We start from the raw sequence: 20,713 nt of genomic DNA, 5'->3' as shown, positions 1-20,713 counted from the left end.
ATCATGAGGAGATTTGAGAAGCTCATTAAAAACGAACTTTATCGCAGGTGGGGAAATCCCTTGATCCACTGCGATTTGCATACAGGCCCGATAGGGGTGTACAAGATGTCATGATAACACTTTTAAATGTTCTGTACCGCCATCTTGAGGGGACAAATGCTCATGCCAGGCTGTTGTTTATAGATTTTTCCTCAGCTTTTAACACAATCCAGCCACATCTGCAAGCAGAAAAGCTAATTTATCTTTTCAAACTGGATCTTAATCTAGTTGGCTGGATACTGGACTTCTTGACTGATAGGTCCCAGTGTGTGAGGGTTAATGGCTCTTTTTCCAATCAGCTGTACTCTTCAACCGGTTCCCTTCAGGGCTGTTGCCTCTCCCCATTACTCTACATCTTGTACACTAATGACTGGCGCAGCAACCACACCAATAGACACATATTCACATTTGCGGATGATTCGGTGATTGCAAGTCTTCTTGAAGGGGAGAAAGAACAACATGCACCTGTGGGCGATGATTTTGTATCTTGGTGTGATAAGTCCTTTCTCCACTTAAATTTGTCTAAAACTAAAGACATGATAATCCGTTTTAGAAAGACTCCTCCTAGTCCTGTACCAACCAGCATTAAAGGTGCTGACTTTGAGCTTGTGGATGACTACAAATATCTGGGGGCTGTTCTTGACATAAATTGTGCTTCGAAACTCATGTTGCTTCCACATCAAGGTCCAACAAAGACCGTTTTTCCTGAGGAAAATGTGTACATTTAATGTCTTCTCCCAGATGATGACTCTCTTTTCTAGACGTTTTATTGAAACAATTTTAATGTATGGTTGCTTGGTTTGGTAACTTGACTCTGGCCCATAAAAAACGGCTTGATAGACTCATCTAATGGGCTAGTAAGATCTCAGGGAGAAGCCAAGCCCAGCTTACTGACCTTTATAATAGGAGGGTATTCAGAAAGGCTACTTCCCTTCTGGAGTGCCAAGGTCACCCCCTTCAGCCAGAGTTTGAGCTGTTACCTTCAGGTCGTCGGTTGAGGATGCCTGTATTAAGACTAAGAGATATAGGACTTCCTTTGTCCCCACTGCCATCCAACTGTTAAACAGTAGATAGTATGCATCTGTTGTCTGCAGTTCGCTTGTTTCCTTGGTGAGTATATTTTATATTTGAACTACTTTGGTTTTCCTTGCCCACTATGTCCTGTTGTCAGTGCCACCTTGGTGTTTGTATGTTTTGTCTTTGTGTGAGAGTTTTTAATACTGGCTGCAAACTAATTTCTTTGCAAGGGGCAATAAAGATACTTGGACTTTAACTTAGAAAATAGGATGGGTTAAATGCAGAAAACAAATTTCATTGTAACTGAACTGTAAAATGACAAAATAAAGTCACTTTCTTCTTGTATATAAGGATGATTTTAAATTTGGTTTTAAAATTTCAACCGACATTTCAAATAGTGATGTTTTCTACTTTAATATATCGTATTTAGATATACAATATCTAAGAACATCAAACCATATACATAATATTTCCATGCTTGAACATTTCAATTCTGAAATTCCATGACTTTTTAAGGCTTTCTGTGACCATAGAAATCCTGCATAAAGGTTTGCACATTCATAGCACCAGGAAGCCCATTCTCTGGTCACCTTTTGACCTGGTGGTAAAACTGTGCCAGCTATGACACTCGTGTCCAACATTCCATACGGTCAATACCTGAAGACCGCCCTCTAGGGGAATTCAGCCAATCAGATGGATGCAGGAGAACACTGATCAAACCAAGCTGCAATACCTGGCTTTTGTGTGACTAAACAGGAAAGATGTAAGAATACAGGCTGAACATTAAATACTGAAATTATGTCAATTGGAAAAAAATAGATAAGGATTCGTGGTATTAATATTGACCTCAACATGTAAAAAAGTGTTGGAAAACAATCAATGAAAATTCTGGATTCATTTCAGATTGCTAATGGGAACTTTTATAAAGGAAATCACTGTGCATGGTCTGGAGCTATTTAAAACTGAATCTATTTACTCTGTTATCTGATGAGAAAACGAGAAGTAGCTATAAAGCATTATCTTACAATCAGTATTTGTACCAAGCAAAGACAACTGTCACTCAGTTCTAGCAAAGATGTAAATCAGATAGTGTTTGGTTGGTATTGGATTGGTCATCTGCCTGTTCCACTCGCCACAAGCTCCACAACACAATTAGATTATAGAGGCAAAGGGAGAATTGTATTGAAAGAAGGGAATAAAAGGTTGAAAAAGGAAATTGAAATGGTCTGAATTCAATGGCTTTTCCCCTCAATTGCAAGAGAGTTTATCTGTGCAGTCAATGAACTGTAAATGTTTATAGTGATGAATTAAAACAAAGATTTCTTATTTTTGTTTTTGTCATGGAGGCATTTCACAGCCCCCCCCAGACTTATCTACTTAAAAAAGATAAATAAAAAAAAAAGATCGTAAACTTGCTCAGGGACTAAGCTGAAAAAAACTTTATTAACATTTTTCTGTTTGCCATCCCTTTGAATACTACAATTTGCAAATTAAAATATCATTAATTTCCACAACATGATGGCTGAGACGTTTCAACGTCAGTCCCTCCAGGATTTCACAGGCTTTTTTTTAGGATTGTTGCGGCCTAAAACGCCGGATTTTGCGGCAGCTTTTCTGAAAAATTCCAATGCATGTTGCAATATTATTAGCCTTTTTTTTTGCAATGAAATTGCGGGAGCAAGTGAAAATTGCAAAAATAGTTGCGATTTTTTTGTGTGTACAAAATTCATTAAAAATCGAAGGCAACTTGTTCCAGTGAGAATAAAACCGCACTGTTCTGAGTGTTAGAAGTAACCTTACCAAAACCACCTTACTTGGCTCTTGCCAACTAGCCACATGCTGCTAGCTCTCTCCACCTAGACCAGCCCATTGTTTCAACACACACACACACACACACACACACACACACACACACACACACACACACACACACACACACACACACACACACAGTTTGTCATGCAAACAGGCAAGCACGCGTTACCACTAACCATGCATACTGAATCTAACTCAGCTTGATTCTTTCCACGCTTGCAATAGATGTGGATGCAACAGCCTCTGTCATGGTGATTTGTCTTGTCTGTTGTCCATGCATTTCAGCCATTCTCCAGGTGTGAATGTTTGCACGTGGTACAAAACAGTTTACCCCCGCTTTCGTGCAGAACATCGGGGAATTGCATTGCATGGTCTTTGACTGTAATTTTAGTTGGTAAATGTGAGACGTTTGCTGTGCACGTCTGCATCTTCATAACCCGAAACAAGGAAGTGAGTTTGGATGACTGGACGTATTGCTCAATGGTTTGCGCGGGGGACTGCTATGACTTTGCGTTAATTGTTGTGATCACGACATTGCGAAATCCTAGAGGGCCTGTAATGTTGTGAGGTATCATGACAACGTCTGACTTCATCTTAATCTATCGTCCAAGATACTGATCTGGGAGTTTCACTTCTCCTCATCTCTCTTCTTCTTTTTCTTTCACTCGTGATGATGGTCATCTGGGGAACGGGAATCCCTGGGGGGGGGGGGGGGTGGCCAAACACAAAACCAAACCATTATTCCAGTGAAAACAAGTCAACTGTGCCTTCCTGCTTTTTAAAACAATAGATCCTTTTGTGGACATGGTTTTGGTATCCAATAAATGTCTCTTCCACATCCATCAGCTCTACATATGCCTAAAGGCAGATTTAGATACACACTACATACATAAAGCCAGATAGACAGACAGATACACAGATTCAAATAATGGACAAAAATATGGAGAGTAATGAATAAACAGATTTTGTTATGGTCAGGAAGTGCTCTTATCTGAATCAGGATACAAGCAGCCAATAATAAGGGCAATAAAGGAAATAGCGGCAGAACCAAAAAAAGAACAGAACATTTTTTTTTTTTACCTGAAACATTTCTGAACCAAACTGAATCTCTTTGTCTCAACCAGATAACTCACCTTTTCTTCTTCTTTTTCTTTTTTCTGCTCTTCCTGTCCTGGCTGCGCTCGCGACTTCGGTGGGATCTGTTGTGAGAACCATGTCTGTCAAGGTGGTCGGAGCCATGGGACTCGGTCAAGGCTGAGTGCCGGTCATCTTGCCTCTGGCTGAGAGGAAAAACAACGTGAGACTTATAGCTGATGCTACTATCCAGAGCCCATTACTGTACTACAATTGCAACGGGTAGATTAGCTTATATCCCAAATGTTACAAGTGGGCGATACTACAGAGGTCAAGGGTCAGCAGCACAGAGCTCTGTTGACAAAATATGTGACAGGAGACATATATGCAGAAGAAATTAGTCTTGTTAAATTTCAAGACAGGAGCATTTTCAGAGCAAGAACAGAAGGAAACCTCGAAGAGAGATGTTATTCAGTTGCGCAGGCGGTCTGAAGATTTCTTGACCTACATTTGCTCAAATTAACAAACAAGGGTTTCTTTCCATTAGGAATTTTTGCTGTCAGCCAAAGTGACTGCAAACACTTTTATTTATTTTGGATTTTTCTCCCCAATTGTACTTGGCCAATTACCCCACTCTTCTGAGCCATCTTAGTCGTTGCTCCACCCCTTCTGCTGAGCCGGGGAGGGCTGCAGACTACCACATGCCTCCTCTGATACATGTGGAGTCACCAGCCGCTTCTTTTCACCTGACAGTGAGGAGTTTCGCCAGGGGGACATAGCACGTGGGAGGACCACACTATTCCCCCCAGTTCCCCCCGAACAGGTGCCCTGACCGACCAGAGGAGGCACTAGTGCAGCGACCAGGACACACAACCACATCCATCTTCCCACCCACAGACACGGCCAATGGTATCTGTAGGGACGCCTGACCAAGCCTGAGATAACATGGGGATTCGAACTGGTGAGCCCCGTGTTGGTAGTCAATGGCATAGATCACTACGCCACCCAGATGCCAACTGCAAACATTTTAAATTTACCAAACATTTAAGAAATTTACTGGACATCCATATACATTTTCTGCGTAACCCATTACGACATCTGTCCATAGTACTTGGAACAAAAGTCACATTGACATGATGGTAATTCATCTAAATACAACAGAAATTAGTGTGAAGCTGTAATAAAATGAAACTGAATGTTGTTTTTGATGGGACTTTACTGAAAAACAAAAGTTTGCAATATGCAACTTACTCGTGTGATCTTAATGCCACTTCTATTCTGTTTTAGAGAGAGAGAGAGAGAGAGAGAGCATCCTCTCTCAGCTGGCGCGCTGGAAACAGGGATAATGAGAGCAATCTTGGCCAATTTGCTCACTTTGGATTAACTTCACTGAAGTAAACGTATGAGGACCTCACGAGCTGGACTGAAATGTAATCGACCATGCCCATCATGGGCTCCACATATGTGCTTTGCGCATCAACCATTGACATGCTTTTAAAAATAGAAACACTCCCATCCCAAACAACAGTTTCTCATAAGTGTGAGGATGTATTAGCCTGCAAAGTACGACATTTGGCTTTAATGCTGGGGCACATGAATAAAAATATAAAATTCACAGCAGTGTTTTTTTTTCCTGTTAATTTTACCAGCAACAGTTGTAGTTACCTGCTTTCGAGTTTTAATTGGCCAAAAGCCAGCTATGGCCTGCTAACCAAAATGCTGCCACAAACATACAATTGATTTTTGTGGGGCTCATTTTAGAGCCCAGTACAGCTGGTTTTCTACTCTGCCAGGTTTTCCAGCATTTAATCAGGGATGTTTAAGACTGGAATGTAATGAAGTACCTGGCAGAACAGAAAGCCAGCAGTGCTATGTGGCCCTGAGGACTGGAGTTGAGCGCCACTGATCTGTACGCCATGACAAAAAGTCTTGAGTTGATAATGAGTAGACATGTCTAGTTTTCAGCTAGTGGATCCTCTCTGCTGGTCCTGCATGTCACATGACTTTTGGTCTGCGACATTAGGCTATGTTAGTTTGACAGGCCAAATAAGGCCTGGTAATGTCATGACGAGTCTGATCTTGACAAGGTACATCAGTAACTTATGCATTGTGCCAATAAATACTTTGCCCTCTTTTACCTGCTGTTATTTCTTCCAGAAGAAAGTGCACCATGTGAAACGATTCCAGCACAACTCAACATTGTTATTAGACGACAAATAAGAGAGACACGAAATGGTGAAGAGAGAAAGACATGCAGAAAGGGATCTAAGGGACGTACGGGTAGCATAGTGCCTATTCCGTTGCTTTCCAACATGGGGATTGCCAGTTCGAATCCCCGTGTTATGGTCGGGTGTCCCTACAGACACACTTTGCCATGTCTGCGGGCGGGAAGCCGGATGTGGGTATGTGTCCTGGTCGCTGCATTAGCGTCTCCTCAGGTCGGTCGGGGCGCTATGTTCCCCTGGTGAATCTCCTCACTGTCAGGTGAAAAGAAGCAGTTGGTGACTCCACATGTATCGGAGGAGGCATGTGGTAGTCTGCAGCCCTCCCCAGATCGGCAGAGGGGGTGGAGCAGCAACCGGGATGACTCGGAAAAGTGGGGTCATGTGGGGCCAAGTACAATTGGGGGAAAAAAAAGGGGGGGAAAGGGGGATCTAATCCAGGTTTGAACAAAGGATGCTGTAAATGGACCTGAGTCAGTCAAGAGCCATATACTTTTATTTTGATATGTGAAGAAGGGAAATGTTTCTCTTACCTGTGGGAGTGCAGTACAGCTCTCTTCTCTTCTCTCTCCTCCTCTTTCCACTGTTTGGCCAGCTCCTCAGAATGGACTTCAATCACCTCCCGAATCACCTGCGAGACAGAGAGGCAGTGAACAAATGTATAGGTGATAAAGCATCTGGTTGGTAAAAAGCTGATGTTTTGCTGAAATGTAAGCAATGACACAATCTGGCTAGTTCAAGTTTCACCTTCCAACATGGGACAGGTGTTCATGTGATTCTTACCTAATAAGTGAGACAGCACTGGAACACATAGAACTCAATGATTTTGGAGCTGTCTAAATCTAACACAGCGCTGCTTGTTGCAGATGTAGAGCCAGTTTAGTTTTCTGAGCCACAACCATTCTGATCATAAGCCACACGTACACAATCCTTAACCCCATCGAACTCGGTCCTAAACCCTACCCACCTCAGTGTAGGACTTCTTGGTGATATGGACGTTTTTGGCTCTGTAGGACTGGCGCCGCCTCTTATAGTCTCTCATCTCTGCCATCAGCTCCAGGTGAGACTTAGGCTCATTCTGCCCCTCTTCTGCAGCCACACAAACACAAACACACACACACACACACACACACACACACACACAGAAAGAAACCCAATATATATGAACATAGTTACAGACAAAAAATGTACAAAAATTCTCTGATATATTTGCAGATAATCTGACAACTCGTGCTTAGTCAATATTTGTTGGGTTCAGTCTAGTTGGCCTTTACGCCAAGGGTCATCAAACAGACTTAACTGTGGGCCAAATTCCCCCTGCGCAAACACTCTTTGGGCCACCCCCATGACCCAAACATCACTGTAAACAATAAATCAGTCATGCAAACAAGCCGTACCCTTTTTCAGTTTGGCCACCAGATCTACAAAAAGATCCTCATTACTAGTCGAAGCTACTTCTTCCTGCTGCTGGCTGATCACCTTGGTCACATGATTGTACAGAGCCAATCGGTCGGCCACGGTGAGGTCACAGACTGCTCGCTTGTGGTTTTGAGGAACTTCAGGTGGTTGGCTGGAGTACTGACCTGGAGGAGGACAGCGATGATAAACACTGGGGCAAATGGATTAACTTACACACACACACACACACACACACACCTCTTACAAAAGTATACATTCTCTCTCTCACACACACACACACAAACACACAACTGAATATAACCTGTCTCACCTTTATATATTCTGTTTTCCTCTTTCTCCCTTACGCACACACACTCACGCACGCACGCACGCACGCACGCACACACGCAATCTTAGGGAAATGACTGGCTGATTGTCTTGTTTTGTCAACAACTCTTTTCTTTGCCCCCATTAACCCACATAGAAACACTGGACGACTTAAAAACATTATGGTGTGGTTTTGAGATAATCAGAAAACAGTTGTCATCTTTTCAAATATCCCTGAATGTGAAGCCTTTCCCCAAGATGTAGTGGGAAAAGTCTGTGTTTCCGTGTAAGTGTGTGCCTTTGTGACTATGACTGAACCACAGGCCTGAGGTTTGAAAGGATATGGCGTTAAAGGATACTGCATGTAAGCAGAGCAGCAGAAATTTTTAGTGCTCTCCTCCTCTCTAAAACTCACCACAGTCGCTGTAAACAGAACAGACAACACATACATGGATCAAAAAGGTCAAAGGTAATCAGAGTGGGCTCATTTAAATGGGTTACATGAGCCGAGGTATGTCATATTTGGTTTGTATTTACAGGTGTTTGTGGCTTGTAGATATTATGCCTTGTAAAGGCAAATAAAACACATGATGTTGTCACACAAAAATAGCCAATCAGTGGGGGAGATGGAATGGTGCTAACTCTCACTGAAGAACACCCATGTCAATTTTTAAATGATGTACTGGAATTTCCACGGGGTTCAAAGCCATAGGGTTCATAAACCTCACCCTCCATATTAAAGGACTGTGCAAATTAAAAAGAGTAGCACTGTGGATTTTCAGAAAACCAATGTTTCACAAACAGCCTTGGACAAAGACTGTGCTTTACTGGCACCTATTGGACTAATTCGGTAACTGCACGTTATCGTCGTACCAGAATCAGAATCAATTTTATTGGCCAAGTGTGCCTATGCACACAAAGAATTTGACTCCAGTACACAGCAGCTTCTAGTATTTGCCTTTATAATTCACAAAAAAAAAAAACAAGAAATAAAAGGAACAACAACTGGACGTTGGAGGCTTGTTTATGTGTTGTTTACATTGTCAGTGGAACTCAATCATTTGCCATGGGGAGTGAAGTGTATCCAAGTTTTCATTTCAGCCCAACACTACACCATCCGATATTACTGATCGGCACACCTTCAACCTGTCAGGGGAGGACTATTTAGTGTAATCAGCTGGTGTAGTGTTGGGTTTGAATGAAACTAGGCATTCACATGGCATCTCCACAGCATATGATTGAGAACCACTGCTCTAAGTCAAACAAACTGGTCTGATATGGACAAATACCTTGCCAGAAAACTCCCTCCATTCTCATTAGTGGAGCAGCGGCTCTAGCCTGGAGAATCATCTGGTGCTGGGTGGCTTTATCTGGAAAAAAAGATTAGGACTCTGAGAATAGGGTAAATGACGAGGCTCCCGACGCCAAGGTTCACCATAGGGTACAAGCAAAGCATGAACGCAATGATACTTCACAGTGAATCATCAGTGTGATGGACCAACTTTATGTGAAGATAACTTTTCAGGAAATACATAACAACAATAATATACTCTTAATCATATTTAACTTCTTAAATAACGAACTTTTAATATCTTGCAGTACATCCAAATAAAGATTGCTTGATTTTAGGGTCCTGAAAGAGTTAAAATCACGATTCATTCATACATTTCCCCTCGGGGATGAATAAAGTATTCTGATTCCGATTCATATGTTTATCTTTCAGTTTCATTAAAGATTATTGTTGGTCTAGTTCTACAAGATCACTGTTGGCAAAGGTTGTGGATGGTAGGGCATCACAACCCATTATTATTCTATGTGCCACTTTGACACACAACTAAACATCCTTTTATTGTTCTTTCCTTTCGTATACATTTATTACATCCTTCCAAGGCAATGGAAAGAAGAAGTGGAGCTGGCCCCGGGCACTGCAGCTTCCCACTGCTCCTATACAACAGGATGGGTTAAATGCAGAAAACAAATTCATTATAATACAATTCGTTGTAAGAATACAATGACAAAATAAAGTGACTGGATGAACCAAAAATAATTTGCCTTGTTCACCTCGCTGCCACGCAGAAGTGCAATAGTGTCCAATGTTAAAACTCCACTATAAAAGTACAATTTGTAAAGAAGGATTAATCACAGTCACAGCTGGAAATCACCCCAGTAGTCACAATAACACATTTCCCATGGCTGAGCTGTTTTCTTACTGTTGTTTTATGAATGAAAGTCAATAAGTAGAGCAGTCGTTCGCCGTGATTCAGTTTATATCATGAAAACCGCGATGGTTAAACAAATTTGAAGTCTTTTCTTACTCTTGTTTTATTGCTTTAGAATGAATGAAAGTGTATCAGCAGTAGGGATGGGTATCGTTAAGATTTTAACGGTACTACTGCTCTTACTGATACTGCTTAACCAGCACTTTAATGGTACTCATCAGTTCTTTTTGTTATTTTTTTTAAGAAAAATTTTTTTTTTAAATTAAGAACAAAATTAACATTGCTTTATTCTCTAACGTCTGGTCAGAGCATTTCTTTGTATAATTGCATAATTTAGTTAGCTCTGTGTGGGCTCCAGGCTGCTAGCATACATAACATACCTGAGGTGAATGGGCCACTGAGAAATTAATTGCAAGCTAGGCAGACGAAAACTGCATTTCTCTGCCTGTATTTGATGCGCTTTCGCTAGATATTTTGAAAAGATCACTTGTGTTTCCGCCCTTATGTGGAAATGACTTTTTGCACTTGTGATGAGCATCGTCAGCATCGACTCTAGTGAAGTATAACCAGACTTTTGACTGTTTAGTTCTCTCTCCGCCATTGTCACTAAGAGTAGGCTCTGTGTGTGTGTGTGTGTGTGTGTGTGTGTGTGTGTGTGTGTGTGTGTGTGTGTGTGTGTGTGTGTGCGCGCGCGCAGAGAGGAGAGAGCTGGCCCCACCCCTCAGCTTGCACAAACAACAGGCTCAGAGAGACAGACCTCTCTTCTGGATTGGGAATAGCAAAAATGCATCATAGACAAATGTCTTAATCTTATTGCTAATTAGAAACAGAGTTGGTGAGATAAAAGGTGCAAGATAACATTTGTGTAGCCTAAATAAATGGGAAATTTATTTTCTTAATTTCTCCAATACCGGCAGCAGAACCGTTAACGCCGGCACTTATCAATACTACAGTCTTAATAATAATTTAGTACCGGTGCCCGTTTAATACCGGGTTTCGGTACCCATCCCTAATCAGCAGAGCAGCCATCCACCTTGATTCATTTTATATCATGAAAACGGCGATGGTTAAACAAATTTGAAGCCTTTTATTAAGGGCTTTGAAATTAAAATAGCCTGACCTCTGTCATTTAAGACTTGGTCACTTTTGTGTGAGGGTCCGCCTTGGAGGCTGTGCATTCACAGGCTGACAGGCAAAATGTTTTCATTATAACCACCAGATAGATACCCTGGAGAGGATAATAAAAAGATAATCCCCTCCAGGTGGATAGTCTGGGGGTATTATGCGTTTGGTCGTGTGTGTGGGTGTGTGTGTTTGTTGGGACGTGGCTAATCTCACAAACTACTGGACCTATCAGCCTAATTTTTTTTTGTTTTTTTGGTGCAGTTATGACTTTATGATGAAGAACCTCTTGTGGTTGTGGTGATTCAAAACCTTCGAAAAATGTTTGCTCTCACTATCAACTCAGAGAAAAACTAATGGAGGGCATTGCTGAGCCTTATTCTCTGTACCTGGACGAAAGCACTGACATATGTATCAGTGAACAAACTGCTCTGCATGTGTGTGAAATACCACACAAAAAACCACAAGTTTATCAGTACCTATCTTGGACTTGTGGATCTCATGGATGCCAATACTAATGGGATAGAAGATGTCATTGCTGCCGTTTTAGCCCAGAAAGGTCAGCAGATCAAAAACCTGGTGGACACTGCCACAGATGGTATTAGCGTTATGGTTGGGAAGAACTATTCTGTTTTCACCCTACTCAAGCAAAAGCAGCCAAGCATGCAGATTATTCAATGTGTTTGCCACTCACTCGATATTGTTGCAAATAAGGCAATGCAGCATCTCCCCAGCAATCAAGAAGACATGATTAGGGAACCATACAACTGGTTCGTCCATTCAGCCAAAAGCAAGTATGAATACAGGAATATCGATGAGACTATAAGCAATGGGGGCTGCCCATTGAAATTGCCTCTACATGCACTTTCTCCAGCCTGTTCTGATAGAAATCAAAACTGAATATGCCTCCAATTGGAAACAGGAGACTGAACATGTCCACTATGTGGCGAGTTGTCAAGCCAAAGGTGGAATTTACGAGGGTGCAGGGGGTGCTGTTGCACTCAGGCCGGGAAAAATTACAAGTAGAGCTTTGAACACGGTCCCCATGCACCAATTGTACAAGACACCATCCAAAGTCGAATTTATATAATCACCTAATGTGGGTGTAGTCTGGGACCTATACATTGCAGACATTATTTATACGTCATGGTTTCTCCGATGATTTCTTCACACCAACAGTGACCACATAGCCTAAGCCTTCATGAAAGATCCATTAAGTGAGAATAGAAATAATTCATTATGACTTTTAAATTCTTGTAGAAAATGTTATTTCTTTTCATTATGATGCCAGAGGCTGCTGGGAAAGTGGCATAACCAAATAGAATTATTTTATTGCTCACCAATTTTCACCAGATTCCTAGGTCCATGAGTGTTTATTCTATCCAGCTTTGAAAATTGGCTTTGAAAATTAGGTAGCGAGTGAAAAAGTACTGTATCTTCTGTAAGTTAGGGGGAGCAGGATGTCTTCTGGATATAAGTACAAAAGTGGTGCACAGAAAAGAAAAGAATGTGGATGAGAGAGATAACCTTCAAAAATTGGATGTTTTTTAGTTGACAGACAGACTGTCATTCAGAAGAAGCTGGAGCCAACTCTTACACTACTGCTAATTCATGGATCAAGTAAAACTTTCAGACAGTTAGTCAAATAAGTGATTAATTCAATTTGCATTCATATTTTAATCAATTTGATATTGATCATGGGCCTGTGACCAATTCATGCACCCAGGCATCACTCGCTTCTTCTGCAAGTGTGTCAAGCTAAGGGTCTTGCTCATTGATAGAGACAGTCAACTCAGGGAACTAGACCTGAAATCCTCCAGCGTATCCCTCTCACCTCTAGATGCAGACCTGGGTACCAAATTCCTGAAGAGATTGGAGGAAAGCATGTTGGAGTTTAAAATGAAGGAGAGAATTACACCACAGTGCATGAATTTCCTAAAAGAGGTACTCACACTGGAGCAAATGTGCTTACCTGTTTCTATGGAAATGTTGCACAAATTACAGCTCCTTAGCCCAAAGTCTATTATGTCTACTATCAATAGGCCAGGATAAATGACTTGTCCATGAAGCTTTTTTAATGCCTGATTGACAAATTAGAAGCCCACCTGACAAATTAGAATCCCAGTGGAAGAATGTGGCATCAGCTGGCTTCTCAAGTAATCAGCCAACAATTGAAAAATTTGGATGGAAGTCAAGGCATTCACAGATGCCGGAAGGAACAGGTGTTTTCAGGTCAGGGTGTCATCACACTTCTCACCCTGCCCGTATCCAATGTGCACATCGATTGAGCATTTTCCTTGGTGACATCACTCACTATTACTAAGATGATACAAGGAATCGAATAGGACTCCTGCTAGCATTATGTATGTATGCAATAGCCTGACCAGAAATTGATGGACTTCTGCAACTTTCAAACCTCCCCAGCAGCTGTTTGGAAATTCAACTCATTGATGTTATTAGTCAGTTGAGCTGGCTTCGACTTGAGTGTACAAACTACTGCAATATTGAAGACCTTCAAGCTCAACAAAGAGTTCAAGTTCAAATTCTTCATAAAGGTGAGCGTGTTTTTTAATGCATGCCTGTTTTGTGAGAGTATTGTATCATGTCAGCTCATTTAGCAAAAGACATTTTCTAGGGTATCTGGGTAGCGTGGCGGTCTATTCTGTTGCCACCATCACGGGGATCGCCGGTTCGAATCCCCGTGTTACCTCCGGCTTGGTCGGGTGTCCTTACAGACACAATTGGCCGTATCTGCAGGTGGGAAGCCGGACGTGGGTATGTGTCCTGGTTGCTGCACTACTTCCCCATGGCAAAACTCCTCAGTGTCAGGTTGGGCTGGTCGGTACATAAACTTTTTACATTATATCGATATATTTTCAAAAACGACCATGGGCGGTCAAATTGGCGGCCGGATTTTAAACTATATTCTGTCAAGATAAACGCCCAATTGAGATATTAATGCATTGCATATGTTAGTACGTCTGTTAGGAAATGACTGACACCAAAATGAACATTTTAACAACTAGAATACTCTTTTTAAACAATTTAAACTTCAGCGAGACATGGTTGAACTTGAATAGCAAAATTGAAAAAGTGAACATTTTACCTGAAAAACAAAACAGAAAATACATATTGCTAATCTAATAAACGTAACAAGGCCTATAAAATGTGAAATGTAAAAAAAGAACGGAAAATAAATATTGAAACAGTCCCAAACAACGACCGGAACTTAAAAACTACCAGAACGACTGTGGGCGGTCATTTTGACCGCCACGGTTTTTAAACTCTATATTCTGTCAAGATAAATACCCAATTGAGATAATAGTACATTACATATGTTAGTATGTCTGTTAAGAAACTAACTGATACCAAAATTTTAACAACTTATAATACTATTTTTCAAACAATTTAAAATGGCCGCTGTCCAATGCCTGTAAATACTGCAACGCCTCGGTGGTAGTCACGGTGCGTCTGAAACAGCGTGTGTAACTAGACATGTCAAGATAACACCAAGGGCAGTCTGGCGGCAGCCTCACCTAGCGTCGATTGTGCAGTGTTTTTGTCAGCGTCTGCGTTTGTGTCGTCGTGTCGAGTGTGGGGGAGGTGTGTCGAAGGTATCTGGCTGAGAGAGTTGGCGCTGGATTGGCTGAGGGCGCTTGGTCTGCTGTGTCCTGTGGGCCCAAAGACCACAGCCCTGACTGGGGCTGTGCCCAAAGAGGAAACACCGTGGGCGGTCTGACAGGACGCGGAAGTGGGGCAGGCTAAGCTAACTGCTGGTCAGTCATCCTGGCTGGCGTTCGTTCTCCGGACAGTGAAATGTTTGAAGTGTGTTGCAAATTTACTGAATGGACTGTGATGTTGACTGTGTTTTTTTGCTTTGTTCTCTCCCGTTTTGTATGTTTTTGATGGTGTCGTTTTTGGGAGGTTTTGGATATGTGTTTTTGTCTTTTGTGTTGCACTGCTGTGGGCTGAGAGAAAGGAAATTTTGTTTCTTTTGTGTACGCAAGTACACGAATGAGATGACAATAAATTATTCCTTATTCCTGATGTTGGAAATAAGCAAAAATCAAATTTAGACTATTTCTCTGCACTGGAGAATGCTAGTTTTTTTCTAGGACAGAGCAATGAACTTCGCAAAGTAAGCGATACGACCAAAATACATCATAAATAGTGACATGATGTGCATGATCACGCGCAAATTACGAGCAGCCATTTTGACCACTCATGGTCGTTTTAGGTAGATCTTATCATAACTTTTTTGTGCAATTGATCTAAAACTCACTTTAAATGCAAATATATGAAATTTTAGGAGGATTCGGTGAGTGGCAGGTCTGTGTCTTTTTCCCCCCCAAAGTTATTAAACTTTGAAAATCCAAAACGAATACGGTGTTCATCCTCAGAGATAGGCCTATTTTTATTTAATATACACAATTTATTTTAGGTAATTTTTCATTTACATGTTGATATATTGTGCAGCTGTATATTTTAAAACAGGGAAGGAAACCCTGTCTTTAAATTTTATTTTGATCGGTTTGATCCATTTTAATAAAAGTGCTTGTGACATCTCACATGTGCCTTTGACTTACAACTGAACATTTAGCCCACTTCGTAGAAAATAGCAAGATATATATCGTGTATCGCCATTCAGCCTAAAAATACCAGGATATAATTTTTGGTCCATATCGCCCAGCCCTACCGTCAGGTGAAAAGAAGCAGCTGGCGACTGACTCCACATGTATCGGAGGAGGCATGTGGTAGTCTGCAGCCCTCCCCGGATCAGCAGAGGGGGTGGCGCAGCGACCAGGACGGCTCGGAAGAGTGGGGTAATTGGACAAGTACAATTGGGGAGAAAAAGGGGTAAAAAAAAAAATCAGTCCAAAAAAAGAGACATTTTCTGTGGTTTTCATGGTGTGAGTGAGATTGATGAGAGAGAGAGAAAGCGAGAGAGAGCGTCATCAACTTTTATTTAGCCTATTAATGAAGTCTGCTAATTAATAATGAAATGATTATCTACTCATTTTTATGTTAGCCATATTGTTGCTGTTGGCACTTTGTTTGGAACTTGTTTCTGAGGGTTAAAGCTGTCTTAGCCGAATTTATTCTTTGTGGCATGCAATCGCAGTTTGTAAAAGTCACATTTTCATGGTTTATTAACGGAGGTTTTTTTTTTTAATCATATTCTTTTTTTGCATTTGTTTGATTTTATTACATTCCCCCATGTTTCAGCTTTTATATTTATTATTTGTATTAGATGTGTTGACTTACTTGTTTTTATGTAGATTATTGTGTGATGTCTTTGTTCTGCTTTTAATGAGCTGCACAAGGACATGGCAATGAAGCATTATATTTATCACACTTTTCAGCAGTACAAGTTTTGGGCTGGTTTTTGTTGGAGTAGGCAGTTTATAGACTGTGGTTGGGCTGGGAATCGTCAATCCAATCTGGCAACCCTGGACTCAGATTGGGCAACAATATGATCAAAAGTTATTTAAAGAATTCTGATAATCCAAAAAATGCCAAAAGTTATAAAAGGAACAACTTCCTCTAGGTTGCAGTCAAAAGAGGAAGTGTGGCATATTCTTGTTGCTGCCCAATCTGAGTCAACCGTAGATGCGAGTCCCACATGCACGACTGTAAACAAGTTTACTCAGCTTTATTATATTATGAAAATAAGGACAGGTTTAGGGCATAGCAAAACTTTTCTTTTTGGAAAGTGCAAGTTCATATTAGACTTGGTTGCTGTCATGCAAGGGTCCGCCTAAGAGGCTGCGCATCCACTGACTGACAGGCAAAACATTTTTATTCGGTAGATTTTTTTTTTAGCTTGAGCACTGCATATTAAAAACTTTTTTTGCCTATATTTCATGTTCAATCGACTTGGGTGCTACACAAAAGTCTTATAATGGTAGGAAGAACACTGGTTTTTCCGTCCGTGTGTGAGTCTATCTGTCCACTGCTAATCTCACATACTACTGGGCCTGTCAGCCAAATAATTTTTGTGCAGTTATGACTGTATGATCAAGGGCCTCTCGTGGTTGCGGTAATTGAAAACCTTTGAAAAACCAGTTTTATACTGCAATTGAGTACTAACTCCTCACCTGGGTTTTCGCCTGAGTCCAAGTACCGGAGAAGGGGAGATACTTAGTAGGCAGTGACTCCGTATTTTCCCTTCTCCCGGTAGGCGTAAAAAGGGGTGGTTTGTTACCAAGTCCGAGCATCAGAGAAGGGGAGATATGCCAGGCAGAGATCTGCACTCTTCTGAGTGCACTCTTCCAGTTAGGTAGATTTTTTTAGCTGGAGCGCAGCATAGCAGAAGCTTTTTTTCCCCATTCCATCGACTTGGGCACTGTGCAAAAGTCTTACAATTCAATGTGAAGCGCTTTGGGTGTCTAGAAAAGTGCTATATAAATGTAATGATTATTATTATTATTATTATAACGGCAGGAAAAACACTGGTTTTTCTGTCCGTGTGTGTGTTTATATGTATATTTCCCTTTCTCCGGTAGGCAAAAAAAGGGATGGTTTGTCACCAAGTTTGCCGAAGAAGGGGAGATACATACGCCTGGTGGAGATCTGCACTCTACTGAGTGCACTCCTCTAGCTATGATGGTAATACAGCAAATGTGGCTAGTAAACTTGGAAATCCACCAACCAAAGTAGCTAATGGAGAGCAAGAAAGCTAGCCTTGAATATTTACTCACCCATTGTGACGCTCCTGACACTGGTATTCTCATAGCACACTGTAGGGTCATACATCTCTGCCTGAAAGTGGAGTTACAGCTAATTTTGCTGGGTACTTATGATAAAGCTTGACAATTGCAATGAAATGTAGTAATGCTGATGTAAATCCTGTGTATAGCATTATACCAGTTTGTAAACACTGTAAGTACAACCTGTAAGAAACATGGTACTGGCGGAAGACTAATAAAAGGTTTCAGTTAATCATACAAAGTTGTAGAAAGTTGAATCAGTTCATCTGGACACATCGCTTATTGGAATAAACGTTTCATCACTCATCTAAGTGACTTCTTCAGTTTGCAGGTATCCCCACCCTTATAAACATCATAGTTGCATAACAACCAAACCAATGATCAGTTTCATATGCATATTGCCATGACCACTAACTAGAGTTACAATGGCCATGTGTCCAATTCACAAAGGATTGGGCAAGAGTTGCAAACACAGCATTATAAGATGGTGACAGATGTCTGTGAATGTTCTCATTCATCCAGGTCATGGTTATCCAAAGAGTTGAATCAAGTGCAACTGGACTTGGTATATATCCCTGAAATATATATATATATATATATATATATATATATATATGGCAATTTGCATATGAAACTGATAGCTGATTCAGTCGTTATGCAACTGTGCTGTTCATAAGGGCGGGGATACCGGCAGGCAGTTGAGACTGAAGAAGTCACTTAGATGAGTGATCAACGTTTCTCTCAATAAATGTTGTGTCCAGACGAACTGATTCAAGTTTCTGCGATTTCTTTCCCTGGATTGAGCATACATCAAGATGTTTCAGTTAATCTTCAAAATATTCATTGTGCTACTGAAATCTTCATAAGAAAAAAGTTTGTTCATGTGTGTCTGTGTCGGTTACCTGTTCCTCGTGCGAGTACCCCAGTTTTCTGAGCTGGCAGGAGGCTTTATGTTTCTCCATGGTCCTGGTGGGGACCCAGTGATTGGGGTCATAAGGGCACTGCTCCATCTCTTCCTGGGGAGCCGATAAACAGGACCAGAGTAATATCTTATAGGAACACTTAGCTACCAACGAACTATATAGTACTGTAACTTACTATCACCTTCATCAAGGTTTTAATGGTCATGGGAGTGTTCTCTTTACAGCAAAAGCAGAAACGTTTTAAAAAGTGCTATATAAATAAAGTTTTATTATTTTTATTGTTTTGTTCAAAAGGCACCATAGTTCAAAAACTTCCCTTTAAAAACGGTCCCCAAAACCCACAGTTAATTACTGTCAATGTATTTAAGGTCTCAGTGTGAAAACAAAGTGCCCCTGCCCCGTGTGTTATGTGGTGGTGCAAGTGTGAGCTGTCTCTCCACCTCTACAGTAGGTCTTTCCTGCCGCAACATTATTCCACATCATTTAAACAGACAATCAAGTGTCTAAAGGCATGTTATGGTGGGCGCTTTTACCGATGATGATATTAAGGCAAGATTTGTGGTTCCGCGTCGAATATGACCGTGGGCTCACAATGTGGGATTCACACTATCCACATCACTTTGAGAGGCACAAGGCAAGCTAACTCTTGATAGGACCACTTGATATGAAATTTTAGATCACCTCTATTCAGATGAGAACTGTAATCGACATATGTACAGTTTGGATTTATTATTTACTTTGGCTATATTTACTTAATTAGGTTTGCTATACTGGAACTGAGACCAGGAAGAACGGGAGTTGTGCACGAACCAGCGGCTGGTGGTATGCCTTGGATGAAATCGGACAGCCATTGCTCTAAACATACCGTCTGCTTAGCTATACAGAGGGACAACCGTGTCAACGCACTGGCAATGTATAAATAGAGGTAGTCACAAACCATCTAACCAACTCAGCTTACCTGCGAGGAGCCCTTGTAGTCCTGCGACCATCCTAACGTTTGGAAAATATCGTTCAATTTCTTCTGGCAATTCTCCGTAAATTCAGTCAACTCCTGGAGACGGTCCAGGCGGTCCTGGAGTGTTTGTGTTGCTAACGATTCCGTCATTTTGACTAATTGGCCAAATTAAGGAAGAATTTAGCACCAAATAAAGAGAAAATTCATTTCATCCTCGTGTCCCGCGTCAACAGCGCAGGAAAATGACGTACCGTAACTACCGGAAGTAATCTCTTCTTCTTTGTGAGGTTGAGTGCGGCTGGCATCCAACTTTGATGGCATTACCGCCCTCCGCGGTGTCTAACGTCTGAATACGTCCATGCTAATGGTCTTACTCATCAGACGGTCTTGTCCCGTCTCTCCTAATAGAAAAAAAGCTAATTGAATTCTACAACCTGTACTGCTGTCTGTAAGCTCAGTTCCCTCCACTTTTCTCCCTTATCATTTGCTCTCTCTCTCCCTCTAACTGCATGCTACGTTCCACTTATTCAACCTCTTAACATTAACCACATTTTCTTGTTGGATCTTTTCCAATTATATGTAAATTTGGTTGAGTCCACTCTGGTCTATTCTTTGAAATAATTGAGACTTTTTTTGGTTTCCTCTCTTTTTCTGCTTCTGCAGCAGGTTTTTTTTTGTTGCATGATGTACAAGTGTTTTCCATTGGTCTCAACCCCATTATTCCCACCATTTCCAGTTTGCTTCTCTCCAAATTATTCTTTTTGCCTCTGCCTTGCACAGTGCCATTGACACTTTCATTTCATTTGGCAGTATTCCTGGCATGTGCGTCTACTTACTCAATGTCCACTACCCCAGTATAACATAAACATTTATTCTGGTATGATCCAGTGTA

General features: G+C 41.2%; 1 protein-coding gene across 2 annotated transcripts; it reads right to left on the bottom strand.

The window, feature by feature from the left end:
- Positions 1-2,985: 2,985 nt before the first annotated feature.
- Positions 2,986-20,059, bottom strand: snrnp48 (small nuclear ribonucleoprotein 48 (U11/U12)). Of its 2 annotated transcripts, none has more exons than XM_056286271.1 (9): positions 19,825-20,059; positions 18,846-18,959; positions 17,935-17,995; positions 9,182-9,262; positions 7,565-7,750; positions 7,135-7,256; positions 6,701-6,798; positions 4,005-4,151; positions 2,986-3,569 (listed from the first exon to the last, which is right to left on the bottom strand). In XM_056286271.1, the coding sequence occupies exons 1-9, from the start codon at positions 19,969-19,971 to the stop codon at positions 3,533-3,535; spliced, it is 993 nt and encodes a 330-aa protein (XP_056142246.1). In that variant the 5' UTR covers positions 19,972-20,059; the 3' UTR covers positions 2,986-3,532. The 2 variants fall into 2 exon arrangements, 1 of the variants encoding a protein (XP_056142246.1); XR_008810731.1 differs by lacking the exon at positions 2,986-3,569 and adding an exon at positions 6,224-6,422 and having other exon boundaries at positions 4,022-4,151.
- Between the last annotated feature and the right edge of the window lie 654 nt (positions 20,060-20,713).

This window comes from Lampris incognitus, chromosome 9 (genome assembly GCF_029633865.1).
Source record: "Lampris incognitus isolate fLamInc1 chromosome 9, fLamInc1.hap2, whole genome shotgun sequence".
NCBI lineage: Eukaryota > Metazoa > Chordata > Actinopteri > Lampriformes > Lampridae > Lampris > Lampris incognitus.
The sequence above is the reverse complement of the archived record's forward strand: the minus strand, read 5'-3'. Positions and strand labels throughout refer to the sequence as shown.